Raw genomic sequence first — 13,210 nt, forward strand, 5'->3', positions numbered from 1 at the left:
GAAAGATCCGAATAAGCACCTCGTTAGCGACGTAAATATATTTTAAAAAAATTACTAATATGAAGAAGACATTCCAATTACGTGAATAATAGGTAGAGCAGATGCATCCAAGTTATTTCACACATCAGTGAAGAATTTCTCCAATCTTGATTTATATAATGGGAAAATTGTATATAATAGCAAACTATTAATTCAAATTAAATGCTATAAATATAGTTTGATTTAATTGTACTTCATAGCAAACTGTTGTTATTTCACCTCTCTCCTGGTGAATCTCGCTCGCCACTCTCGTTCTCTCCCTCGCCTCTCTCGTTTTTTATACAAACGCAAGTGTATAAAGTGTGTTTGTATTTGTATAAAGCGAGAGAAAATTGTATATATACATATATTTTCAATTTATGATTTATATATTTTGGTACCACTACTTATTTTGTCGTTCAAAGGAGATCCTCCTTTAATTTTATAAGGATTTAATTTATTTTTATATATAAATAAATATATTAAGTAAACACCACTTTCAGTATTAATTTATATATGTTAAGAATAATTTATGATTTATATATTTTGGTACCACTACTTATTTTGTCGTTCAAAGGAGATCCTCCTTTAATTTTATAAGGATTTAATTTATTTTTATATATAAATAAATATATTAAGTAAACACCACTTTCAGTATTAATTTATATATGTTAAGAATAATTTATGATTTATATATTTTGGTACCACTACTTATTTTGTCGTTCAAAGGAGATCCTCCTTTAATTTTATAAGGATTTAATTTATTTTTATATATAAATAAATATATTAAGTAAACACCACTTTCAGTATTAATTTATATATGTTAAGAATAATTTATGATTTATATATTTTGGTACCACTACTTATTTTGTCGTTCAAAGGAGATCCTCCTTTGATTTTATAAGGATGCAAAGGAGAAGGATTTACATTAATTAATCACAGGGATATTTATATATTGTATATATTTATTTTATTTAATTATATAAATATTCTTACTTTATTAGTGCATCGACCTTAAACACTTTATAATACGTGATTCTTTTAACTATCATGTTTTCCCCCTTTTAAATGGTTTATTGATTTGTATAGAATAGAATGGAGAAAAGAGAATCCACGGATGCAGAATTTTAAAATTTTTAAAATATCTATAATAATAAAAAGTTGTAACTCAGAAAGAAATACACTCCTCTGTGGAAATTTATTATCCTATTTTTAATTATACACGAAGTTCAAGAAAAAGAATTACTCGCTCTATTTCAATTTACGTAACATATTTCAAATTTTAAAATTCAAATAAGTCTATTTTGAATTGTAAATTTTTCATTTAACTTTTAAATATTTTGGATTGTCAATTATTGCAACTTATTTAATTAGTTTACAAATATATAAATTTCATTTTAAAAAATTTGAAGATTCCATGAGCAAATTGTCGGTCAGACTTAAACGGTTTAACTCTCGAAAAACGAAATGTATCACATAAATTAAAATAGAAGGAGTACAACTTTTTTCATTGATTTTTATTTGTCAAATATAAAGATTACACGTCTATTAAAAATAATGATTGATAAGTGTATTTTACCATAGTTTTCTTATAATTCATCTCTAATACTCTCTTCGTTCACTTTTAATTGTCATGGTTTCATTTTCTAAAGTCAAACTATAAGATCTTCTATTAACATTTTACAATGTATTTTCTCATCATATTGATATGCAAAAAATTGCAATTTATTATACTGTTCTTATAATTTTTGAATATCTAAAAAATTGGTTTAATATATTGAATTAATGTAATCTAATTTATTATGAAAATTAGTTAAATTGACTTTCGAAAAGCGCAACATGACAAATAAAAGTGGACGGAGGAGTATTATATTTTGAAAAATAATTTGGAGTATATAACTCATGACAAGTGTAATCTACATACATACATACATACATATATATATCAAATTAATGTAATCTAATAACTTTAAAAATTAGTTAAATTAATTTTCGAAAAGCACAACATGACAAATACAAGTGGACTGGGGGAGTATTATATTTTGAAAAATAATATTGAATTAATGTAATCTATTTAACTTTGAAAATTAGTTAAATTGACTTTTAAAAGACACATCATGACAAATAAAAGTGAACGAAGGAGTATTATATTTTAAATTAATTAAACTTGTACTATATTTAAAAAAAATAAAATTTATAAAATTGCTAAAAATCAGAGGGAATATGAAAAGGAAAAAAGGAAGGCAATAAATAAATAAAATTGGTAGTGTGGGGGTGCACCAGAGAGCATACAGTGTTACATAAGAGTGTCAGCTTTATTTAACCCATCTCCCAATTCCAAAACTTAAGATGAAGCGTCAACAAAATCATAAATACAAAATTCCATTTTTTATATTAGTAAATAAATTCCATTTAGTAAAATATTTTCCGAAAAAAGAATTGTAATTCAACAGTACTCCTACTTGCTACTTCCCAAGCCTTTTCAATTTCTCCCAACCGTGAATTGAAGTTCATCTACATTAATTCAAATACTATTTGTGCATGCACTGCTCAAACTAAATTTAATTTTTTTTCCTTCTTTGTCTTTTTGTTCTATCTAGATTGTAACGAAGTGAAAAATCTCCTCCTCTACCACCGCTTTCCACCTGTTCACAGTTCAGTGCTTCAACCTCTATATATAACAAACACACAGGAATTAGAAATTCTCATTTTTCCTCTTTTCATATATACATCTTTCATTTGAGAAAAAATGGCTTCAAAAATTGCAAGTACTAAGAGTGTGAAGAACCAGACTGCCCTGCTTGCAGCAGGGCACTGGTTAATGCTTTCTGTAGCCATCAATGTTGGGTTTTTGTTTAAGCTGATACATGACGGGAATTTAAGAATAGACTGGTATGGCCTGCACAATGGTCAAGACAATGGTGGTCACCTCTCTTCTTATGCTGCTGAGCCGAAGCCTGATGGCCAAATCCAAAATAAGTACATAAATTTGGATCAGTAAGTAGTAGAAATAATCTTTGTTTTAACTCTATTGCATGTCCCTTTTTGTGTTAAATTAGCAAAATTGAACAAATCTGTTGCCATGCATGCCTCAACTATTTATCAGATGCTCTTTTCAATTTTTTCAAGCTTATTCTTTTTTACTTTGCCTTATTTTGTATTTGAATGTTTCGTGTTTAGTTTCCCCTTTTTCCAGTTCCGATCTGTTCAACACCTGATCTGCATGTCACAAAACCTCATTTCCTTCTCAAGTTAATTTTCTTCTCCTTAAAATCAATTTTTTGGGTAAAAATTAGGGCTACGTTGCCTGAAAATGGAGGTCATGGATGACAAGTTTTTTACTGATATGTGAAAAGGGTTTTCATGTTTTTTTTCTGATTTTTGTTACTTTACCCTTTTTTTGGGAATCGGTAGGGTTATGAAGGAGGGGGTGGTGGGGTATCAAATGGTGGAGGCGGTAGGGAGTAGGGTGGTTGGGGTTCTATCTGTAATAGTTAATGGGGTCTAATAAATTGGCCAGATTCGAAAAATCTATTGAAGGTTATGTCATATAGCACAAGAGGAGAATAATAAAATGTATCCATCAATCAATAAATACAAGATACGTGTTCAGTATAAGCATCGACTATCAGAAACAGACTCTCTACCTCACATCTCACTTGTGAGATTATACTGAGTATGTTTTATTGGAGCGGGAGGAGTTTTATGTTGTGTTCTCTTTGTTCCTTAGCTTTTGTGGTTTGTTTATGTACTTGCATAGTTGTTGACTGAGTTAAATAGATACAAGAAGCAAAAAGGCATTATAGCTATTCTGCTGTTAAGACTGTTTTGGTTGCAGTGAATTGTTTATGTTATGTCAGTTTGCTCATTGAGACAAAGACAGATCTTTGCTGGGGTGTGTGATTTGTGATTTACAATGTGCGGGAGTAGGTAGAGGAGAATGCTTCACTTCGTTCTTAATGATTTTCTGTTCCCAAAGTTAGTTTCTACTGCTATGCATCTCCATAGATGATGGTCCTTGTTACTCTGCTTGACCAGACATCATCATTCTCGTGTTACGTACTTCTTGGAGGACCCTCATCCTACTCGAAAGAAATCACTTTTATTTATTTCAATTTGTTTGTCTTTCTAAGAAAGTAAAAAAAAACTTTTGAATCTTGTGTTTTAAATTAAAGATGTAGAAAATATATCAAAATGCTCTAAAGTTACCAAAAAGGGATAGACGCTAGGTAATTTTTTTTCATGGAAATATCCCGTGGAATTAGTTAAGACCAGCAAAAACTGCCCCCCACCATAGTCATTCATAAAAGACATTCTTTTTTAAATTAACAGGGAAAGTAAGACAAGGAAGTATATTTTAATGTTTCTTTTATATTGTCAAATCTCCATAAGGTGGTCATTTTGGATTCCAAAGCCATCATGTTAGTTTAAAGTTACTTTTACTCTACTTGTAATTAGATGCATGTTTGTGGGTTTTTCTTTGTGGTTTAGTGCATTTGATTTACATACAGATCCCCTTTTGTCCTTGAGAAGATCTAAAGACTAAATGCTTTTGGGGCCCTTAAGATTGGGAAGTGCACTTTAAGACCCACCCCTTTATACATTTTGGAGAGGTGGGTGAATTGCTTGGTCTTAAATGTTTTGGAGGCATGTTTTTGCATTTGCCAACTTTTTGGAGTTATTTTTCGGTCACTACCTTTTAGTCCCTAGTGTAAAGAATGTATTTGGGTGGCACTTCTGGTGAGCCTGATCCTAGATAAACAGAAGAGCGGAGCCGAAGATAGACTCCCAATAGCCCCATAGGACCCATATGTACAAACTGCGTGGGAGAAACTCTTGTTTAGCCTGATTGTTACAACAACTAACTATGCTAAGAGTCCCAAACAAGTTGGGGTCGGCCATGTGAATTCATCAGGCCAATGTAATGGAGTACAAAGTAAAATATAAACATAGATAAAAAACTAAAAGTTCTTTATATTTTATGTTGATTTGTAAATCTCTTTCATCCAATAGTTTATTCCCCTAATGGAGGAGGGTCCACACCTCTGCATTACATACCTACTTTTTATTCCATATTAATTCACATTGTAGCAAGGTGGACCACTTACTAGATTGTTACCCTCTTTAGTTACATGATGCATCACGTTGCATTTGTTATGTAATTCTGATTACTTGAATCTGCTGCTTAAATATTAAGATCTTCGGATTTACTTGCGTTGCTCTAATAATTATTATTAGCACCACGATTATTGTTTTATTGTTAACTTTCCATACGTTGCTGCATGGGTTTGCTATACTTCATTTATGAAACTTTAGTTGTTTATTACTTGACGGTATCTTGTAAATACTGTCTATGCTAGTTAATTAAACTAATTATACAGTAAGATCTGGTTCATTTAAGAATGGTTGTGCATTTAATTTAATGAGTTTTTAGAATCCTTTTCAATGATTCTATAGTCATCATGTTCCGGCAGTATGAGTTTTTAACGTCTTATTGCAACTCAATGCAGTGGTGATCCAACTATGTACCAGAGTTACTGGAAACAGATGGGTGACAGAACCGATGTTGTCATATCTGGTTGGCAATCTGTTAGTTATTTTTCGGATACCAAAACCGTTTGCTGGTTTCTCGAACCAGGTTTTGCAAATGCAGTAACTAGATTGCACAAGCTAGTTGGAAATGCTGAGACTGGAAACCGGCACATCGTGGTTGGGACAGGATCTACCCAGCTGTTTCAGGCTGTATTATATGCCCTCTGTCCATACGATGCTCCAGAGCCAATGAGTATTGTATCTGCTGCCCCATTTTATTCGGTACGTGATGCACATTATAATATTCTCTGTCAGTGGATGTTAAGAAATGCAGTTCATTTCATTTCTGTTCTTGTTATAGTTAGGCAAATAAAGATATTCTTGCATTTTCATATGTTATTGGTCTTGGATAACTAGATTATCAGTGCCTGATAGAATTAGAATGTTAAGACTTAGACCCAAATAAATTCAAACGATCTATGCACGCTAAGTAGTAGCGTTCTTCACTAGAATTGTTGAAAAAAAAATTCTTTTGGATTTAGTGAGGTGAATGTTTCTGCCCTTATATATCTCCTGTTTGATATTGCTTCCTGTATAAGGAAAACTTCAAACTGCAGGACCTCTATGTGCCCGCCTACTTATCTGCTCCTTGGACCGGTTAAATGATACCTTTTCTAATATTCGGCGTTTCTTGTATTCTATGATTTCCTACAAGTCGACAATCTGTGATCTCCAACCCGGATAACCTTAGCCGCCTATGATATCACTATTCGAGTAACATTGGCATGTACCTTCTGTTTCCTTCTTTCCAATTTCTTATATTACGACCTATTTATGGACAACAAGTGAACCAGCGCTTGCAGACCTAGAACTCAAAAATATGAGTAAGCGACTTCAATGTGCATTTTTAATATTTAATACTTAGATACATGAGTAATCCATCAAATAGTTTACTTAAATGAACTGTATTCATCCCTCCCTTCTCATCTAAAGTATATCTTGTGTTATGATGAGTATTTAGGATATCATCAGAATTGGTTGCAAAGAATTACTACACCATAAGCAGACTCATTTTCCTTTCAACTTGTCAACCTGCCATTTAAATGTAACAGTACTTTCTAACCATAACGAACTTCTATTCTCATTCGTGAGAAACGTGGCAGCTGCAGGCATATTGAAATTAGGGTTGTCAATATTGAGTTTCTCATTTGGCTGCACATGAGGTCATGTTTGCTAGGTCTTGCTTTAATTTATTCCTTTCCAAGAAAGGAACTTGGCTACTTTCAGCAAGTCTTAAACAACATATGATTAATGGTTCTGTTGTAGAATAAACTTCACATTCATAGATGTTTTTAACTTCTTGCAGTCATACCCACTGATCACTGATTGCTTGAAATCTGGGCTCTACAAGTGGAGAGGTGAAGTCGATGACTTCAACACAGATGAGCCCTATATAGAGCTTGTTACTTCCCCAAACAATCCTGATGGATCAATCAGGGAAGCTGTGTTCAATGGGAGCGGACAAATATTGGTTCATGACGTAGCTTATTATTGGCCTCAGTATACTCCAATTTCTTCTAGGGCAGACCATGACATAATGTTGTTCACCCTATCCAAAAGCACGGGACATGCTGGGATGCGCTTAGGGTATGTTACTTATCTTGGACTACTATGGTTCTCAACTTCTTGATGAAACTTGAATTTTACTATATTGCTCCATGTAAGATTTTAATCAGAAACCTTTTCTGTTTTATTTTTTAGAAAACAGTACGAAATAAAACTTGATAGCAGAAACCAAATTCAATTTACACATTTATGTAGTCTGAGTTAGCCAGTACTAATTCTTTCGTTTTGACAAGAACCATCACTGCTCCACAAAATAAATGGCAATTCTTATAGGTTGCATTATGAAATTATGTTGTTTAAATCTTTGCAGATGGGCACTTGTCAAAGATGAAGCAATTGCAAAAAAGATGGTCAAATTTATAGAGATAAGCAGCATTGGTGTCTCTAAAGATTCACAAGTCAGAGCTGCTAAAATCCTGGATGTTATAAGCGATTCATACGAGGACTCAAAAACCTCAAATGAAAGCAAACGCTTCTTTGATTATGCCCAGGAGGAAATGGCTAAGAGGTGGAGTCAACTGCGAGAGGTAGTAAACAAAGGCCACGCGTTTAGTTTGCCTACCTTACCTGTTGGAGAATGCAACTTCAGCCATCATACATTTGCAACACAGCCTGGTAATATAGCTGCATTTGATGTTACAACTATATGCTCTTTCATCGTCGTTTTAGTATAACATTCATTAATCGCCCTTTTAATCTTGTCGTCACAGCTTTTGCATGGCTGAAGTGCGAGCAGGTAGATGACTGTGAAAGTTTTCTGAAGAAGCACAAGATACTGACCAGAGGTGGGGTACATTTTGGTTCTAGTAAAAAGTATGTTAGGGCTAGTTTGATAGGTCACGAGGAAGACTATAACGAGTTTATTCGAAGATTGTCCTTGATAAACTCCGTGGAGTCTCCGTGATTGTAAACAGAGCTAGAGCTAGAGGCTAGAGCTAGTTAGTAGTATAAAGCAGTTGCTAAAATGCTAAGAAATATTTTGACTGCTCTCTATAATTTTTTTTCTTAAGAAAATCATCTAAATGAGTATAATCTCTATAAATATATATCGAAGATTTGCCCCCATTGCTTCCTCTTTGGTCTACACATTCTTTGCACATATATTGCACAGTTAAAAAAAATGAGTATTTTTTATTTCAGTATACATGTATACATTCTGAGCATTTTAATTAAGTTTTTGAAAGAAAAAGAACATGAAGAACGGGATTTATTAGTTGAAAAATTGGTTAGAACTTCATTTCCAAATTGAATTAAACAATTGACTACAATTTATAATAAAGTTTTTGAAAAAATAAAAAGTTAAATAAATCAAAATACAATAATAAAATTGTACGTCCAAATGGTACTAAATCTCATGAGTTTTGCAAGGACCTTGAAATTATTTTTATACGGAATAGGACCAATAATATTCTTAACGTATTTAGTATGGTTCGCAAATGTCCTCTGCTAGCTTTTTAAGCTTAAAATATACTCTATATATGTTTTTTAGCTCAAACATGTCTATAAAACTAATAGATCAGATGATATATGATAAATTTTAGTAATTTAAAATAACTAAGAATTATTTTTTAAGCTTGTGTAACATCCCAATATTTTTTTTACAAGTTTACTTTAGAGTTACTTTGTTAATTATTGTTTACTAATTTTAACAGATTTCATATTGAAGGGGGTACTTTTGAAATATATTTTATATGATATGTATACAAATTAGATATAGAAATTCATACGTAAATGATTGCAAAAGTTTTCAGAAGAAGCACAAGATACTAATCAAAGATGAAAAATATTTTGGTTCTAGTAAAAAGTATGTAAGAGTCAGTTTGATAGGTGACGAGGAAGATTATAACAAGTTTATTCAAAGATTGTTCCTAAGTCTTCGTGAACAAACCTAGTTAATTGTATAAAGCAGGTGCCAAAATGTTTAGAAATATTTTGACTAATCTCTATAATAAATACTTTTATCTAAATGAATGAAATCTTTATAAAACTATTGTTTCCTCTTTGCGTACACACTCTTTGCACAAATATTGCACAATCATTGCACCGTTAAACAAAATGAGTATTTTTACTTCATTATACATGTATACATTATGAACATTTGAAAAAAAAAACATGAAAATCAACATTTTTTGCATGAAAAATAGGTTAGAACTTCAATTCCAAATTGAATTAAACAATTGACTACAATGTATAATCAATTTTTTTTTAAAAGTAAAATAAATAAAAGGTTAAAAAAATCAAAATTTGTATGTTCAAATCATACTAAGTCTCATGAACTTTGTTAGGACATTGAAATCATATTTATACCGAGTAGGACCAATAATATCCTTAACGTATTTAAAATGGCCCGCAAATGTTCTCCACTAGTTTTTAAGATAAAAATACACTTCATGCATTTCTTTTAACCCAACCATATCTCTAAAACTAATAGATCAGATGATATGATAAAATTTGGGAGTTTAAAATAACTATATTTTTTAATGTGACATCTCGATATTAAACTTTAGAGTTACTTTCTTAATTATAGTTTACTAATGTTAACAAATTTATATAAATGTATGTATACTAGATATAGAAATTTGTGCTAGCAGTAAATAATTGTGAAAGTTTTCTAAAGAAGCATAAGATATCGACCAGAGGTGGGGAATATTTTGATTCTAGTAAAAAGTATGCAATGGCTAGTTTGATAGGTCACGAGAAAGACTATAACAAATTTATTCGAAGATTGTCCTTATAAGCTCTTTGGAGTCTTTGTAATAGTAAACAAAGCTAGTTAGTTGTATAAAGCAGAAGCTAAAATGTTAAAAGAAATATTTTGATTGCTCTCTATAATTAAAAAAAATCATCTAAATGAAGATAATCTCTATAAAAATATATCGAAGATTTACCCCCATTCTTCCTTTTTGCCTACACATTCTTTGCACAACCATTGCACAGTTTTTTTAAAAAAAAGTATTTTTAACTTCATTGTACATGTATACATTATGAGCATTTTAATCAAGTTTTTGAACGAAGATTTTTTACTTGAAAAATTGATTGGAACTTCAATTCCAAATTGAATGAAACAATTGATTATAATGCATAATCAAGTTTTTCTAAAAAATAAAAGGTTAAAAAAAATCAAAACACAGTAGTTAAATTGTATGTCCAAATGATACAAAGTCACATGAATTTTTGCAAGGAAAATGAAATTATTTTATACGGAATAGGACCAATAATGTCCTTAACGTATTTAATATGGCTCGCAAACGTCCTCTGCTAGTATTTTAAGATAAAAGTACACACGGTATATTTTTTTTAGCTCAAACATATATATCTCTAAAATGAATAGATTATATGATATGATACGGTAAAATTTGAGAGTTTAATATAACTATTATTTTAAAGTTTGTATAACATCCCAATATTATTTTTCCATGAGTTAACTTTAGAGTTACTTTGTTAATTATAGTTTACTAATTTTAACAGATTTCATATTGAAGCGGTACTTTTGAAATATATTTATACACTAATGTATGTAAACTAGATACAGAAATTTATACTAGTGATAAATAATTGTGAAAGTTTTCTGATGAAGCAAAGATATTGGCAAGAGATGGAGAACATTTTGGTTCTAGTAAAAAGTAAGGGTCAGTTTGATAGGTCACGAAGAAGACTATAACGAGTTTATTCGAAGATTGTCCTTGATAAACTCCGTGGAGTCTTCGTGAATACACCTAGATAGTTAGGTGCCAAAATGTTAAGAAATATTTTTCCTCTTTGCACAAATATGGCACAATCATTGCACATTTTAAAAAATAAGTATTTTTACTTCATTATACATGTATATATTATGATCAATTTGATCAAATTTTTGAAAGAAAAAGAACATGAAGATCGGAATTCTTACTTGAAAAAATGGTTAGAACTTCAATTCCAAATTGAATTGAACATTAGACTACTATGTATAATCAAGTTTTAAAAAAAATAAAAGGTTAAAATAATCAACACAATAATTGAATTGTATGTCCAAATGGTACCATATCTCATGAATTTTGCAAGGACATTGAAATTATTTTTATAGGAAATAAAATTAATAATATCCTTAACGTATTTAATATGACTCACAAATGTCCTTCACTAGTTTTTTAAGCTAAAAATACACTCTATATTTTATTTTATTTTTATCTTAAACTATCTCTAAAATTAATAGACCATATGATATGATAAAATTTGAGAGTTTAGTATAATACCCATTAATCACCCTTTTTTATCTTGTCATCATAGTTTATGCATGGGTGAAGAGGCGGGGTACATTTTGGTTCTAGTAAAAAGTATGTAAGGGCTAGTTTGATAGGTCATGAGGAAGACTATAACAAGTTTATTCGAAAATTATCCTTGATAAACATTACGAAATTTTAATGAAAAAAAATAGGTGTCTTGAAATGTAAAAATATATCGAAGATTGGCCCCCATTGCTTCCTCTTTGCATACACACTCTTTGTTCAAATTAGGCACAATGGTTGCACAATTAAAACAAAATGAATATTTTAACTTAATTCTAAGTGTATACATTATGAGCATTTTGATCAAGTTTTTGAAACAAAAAGAATATGAAGATCGAATTTTTTTTACCTGAAAATTTGATTAGAACTTCAATTCGAAGTGGTATTAAACAATTGACTACAATTAAAATACAATAATTAAATTGTATGTCCAACTGGTACTAAATCTCATGAATTTTGCAAGGACATTGAGATTATTTTTATACGGAATAGGATCAATAATATCCCTAACGTATTTAATATGGCTCGCAAATATACTTCGCTAGTTTTTAAAGCTAAAAATGCACTTTACATTTTCTTTACTCAAATATATTTTCTTTATATTTGCGCGCACATTTTTTGCACAGATATGGCACAACCATTGCACAGTTGAAAAAAAAGTGTTTTTACTTCATTATAGATGTATACATTATGAGCATTTTGATCAAGTTTTTTAAAGAAATAGAATATGAAGATCGGAATTTTTACTTTAAAAATTTGTTCGTAGTAACATATTTTTATTTAAAAAATATTATACAAATAAATGTTTTTAGAGAAAATTGTATGAAATAACAAACTATTAATTCAAATTAAATGCTATAATCATAATTTATTTTAATTGTAATTCGGAGCAAACATCCTTTTTTTGGCCATCTAATTCGGTATACAATTAGTCATTTTATACATTTCGGTATAAAATGCGTTTGTATTTGTATAAAGCGAGAGAAAAGTGTATACACAAATACAAATATATATATTTTCGTCCTATACACTTATAATTATACAAATTACAATGTATAAATGAATTTATTCAAAACTGAATAATTTATATAAAATTGGATGTTTGTAGCGAATTATACAAACCAAAAGTTCCATAGCAAACATAAAATTTGTTATGAAGTGCAATTATGCAAACTATAGCTATAACATACAAATATGATTTTTATGTTTGTTATATGTGAAAGTTGTAAGATGAAAAATTAGTTAATACATTAGTGGGCCTAATTTATATTGTGAACGTTAGTTGGTATTTGGCCCACGTGTTCTTTCTTGCTAGCCCACGTAAAAGGACCTAGGGCTTTTACTAGATTCCCCTTTCTGTTTCTCAATTAACCCATAACTTTCAGCCCACTGCCTAAAACTGACCCGACCCCTGTACGTCTTCCTCACAGTAGCGAGACCCAGAAACACTACCCCCGCGTCCTTCTTCTCCAACAGCAATAGTGTACGCGTTTCTTCCCCAGACGCATCAGTCCGGCAAAAGCCGCGACTCTGACCCGTCAACATCAGCCACAGAGCAAACGGCGAAGGTACGCGTACTATACACGTCGTCTTCCTCGCCTCAACAGTACAACAGTACGCCCTCACGTCCCCTTTACCCTCTTTTTTCAGAATTTCCCATCCCCTTCACTGTTGCTTCGAAAATTGCAGAAGAATTCAAAAAAAAATTAACAAACGGATTCCAACCCCCCCCCCCCCCCCACCCCCAGACTCCCCCTAAAAAGCCCCCC

General features: G+C 31.1%; 1 protein-coding gene across 1 annotated transcript; it reads left to right on the top strand.

Moving 5' to 3' along the window:
• The first annotated feature begins 2,317 nt into the window (after positions 1–2,317).
• LOC102603358 (L-tryptophan--pyruvate aminotransferase 1-like) lies at positions 2,318–8,241 on the top strand. The gene is made up of 5 exons (XM_006344386.2): positions 2,318–3,015; positions 5,529–5,832; positions 6,917–7,197; positions 7,487–7,791; positions 7,887–8,241. The coding sequence occupies exons 1-5, from the start codon at positions 2,768–2,770 to the stop codon at positions 8,078–8,080; spliced, it is 1,332 nt and encodes a 443-aa protein (XP_006344448.1). The 5' UTR covers positions 2,318–2,767; the 3' UTR covers positions 8,081–8,241.
• The last annotated feature ends 4,969 nt before the right edge of the window (positions 8,242–13,210 follow it).

This window comes from Solanum tuberosum, unplaced genomic scaffold (genome assembly GCF_000226075.1).
Source record: "Solanum tuberosum cultivar DM 1-3 516 R44 unplaced genomic scaffold, SolTub_3.0 scf00055, whole genome shotgun sequence".
In the NCBI taxonomy this organism is placed as follows: Eukaryota; Viridiplantae; Streptophyta; class Magnoliopsida; order Solanales; family Solanaceae; genus Solanum; species Solanum tuberosum.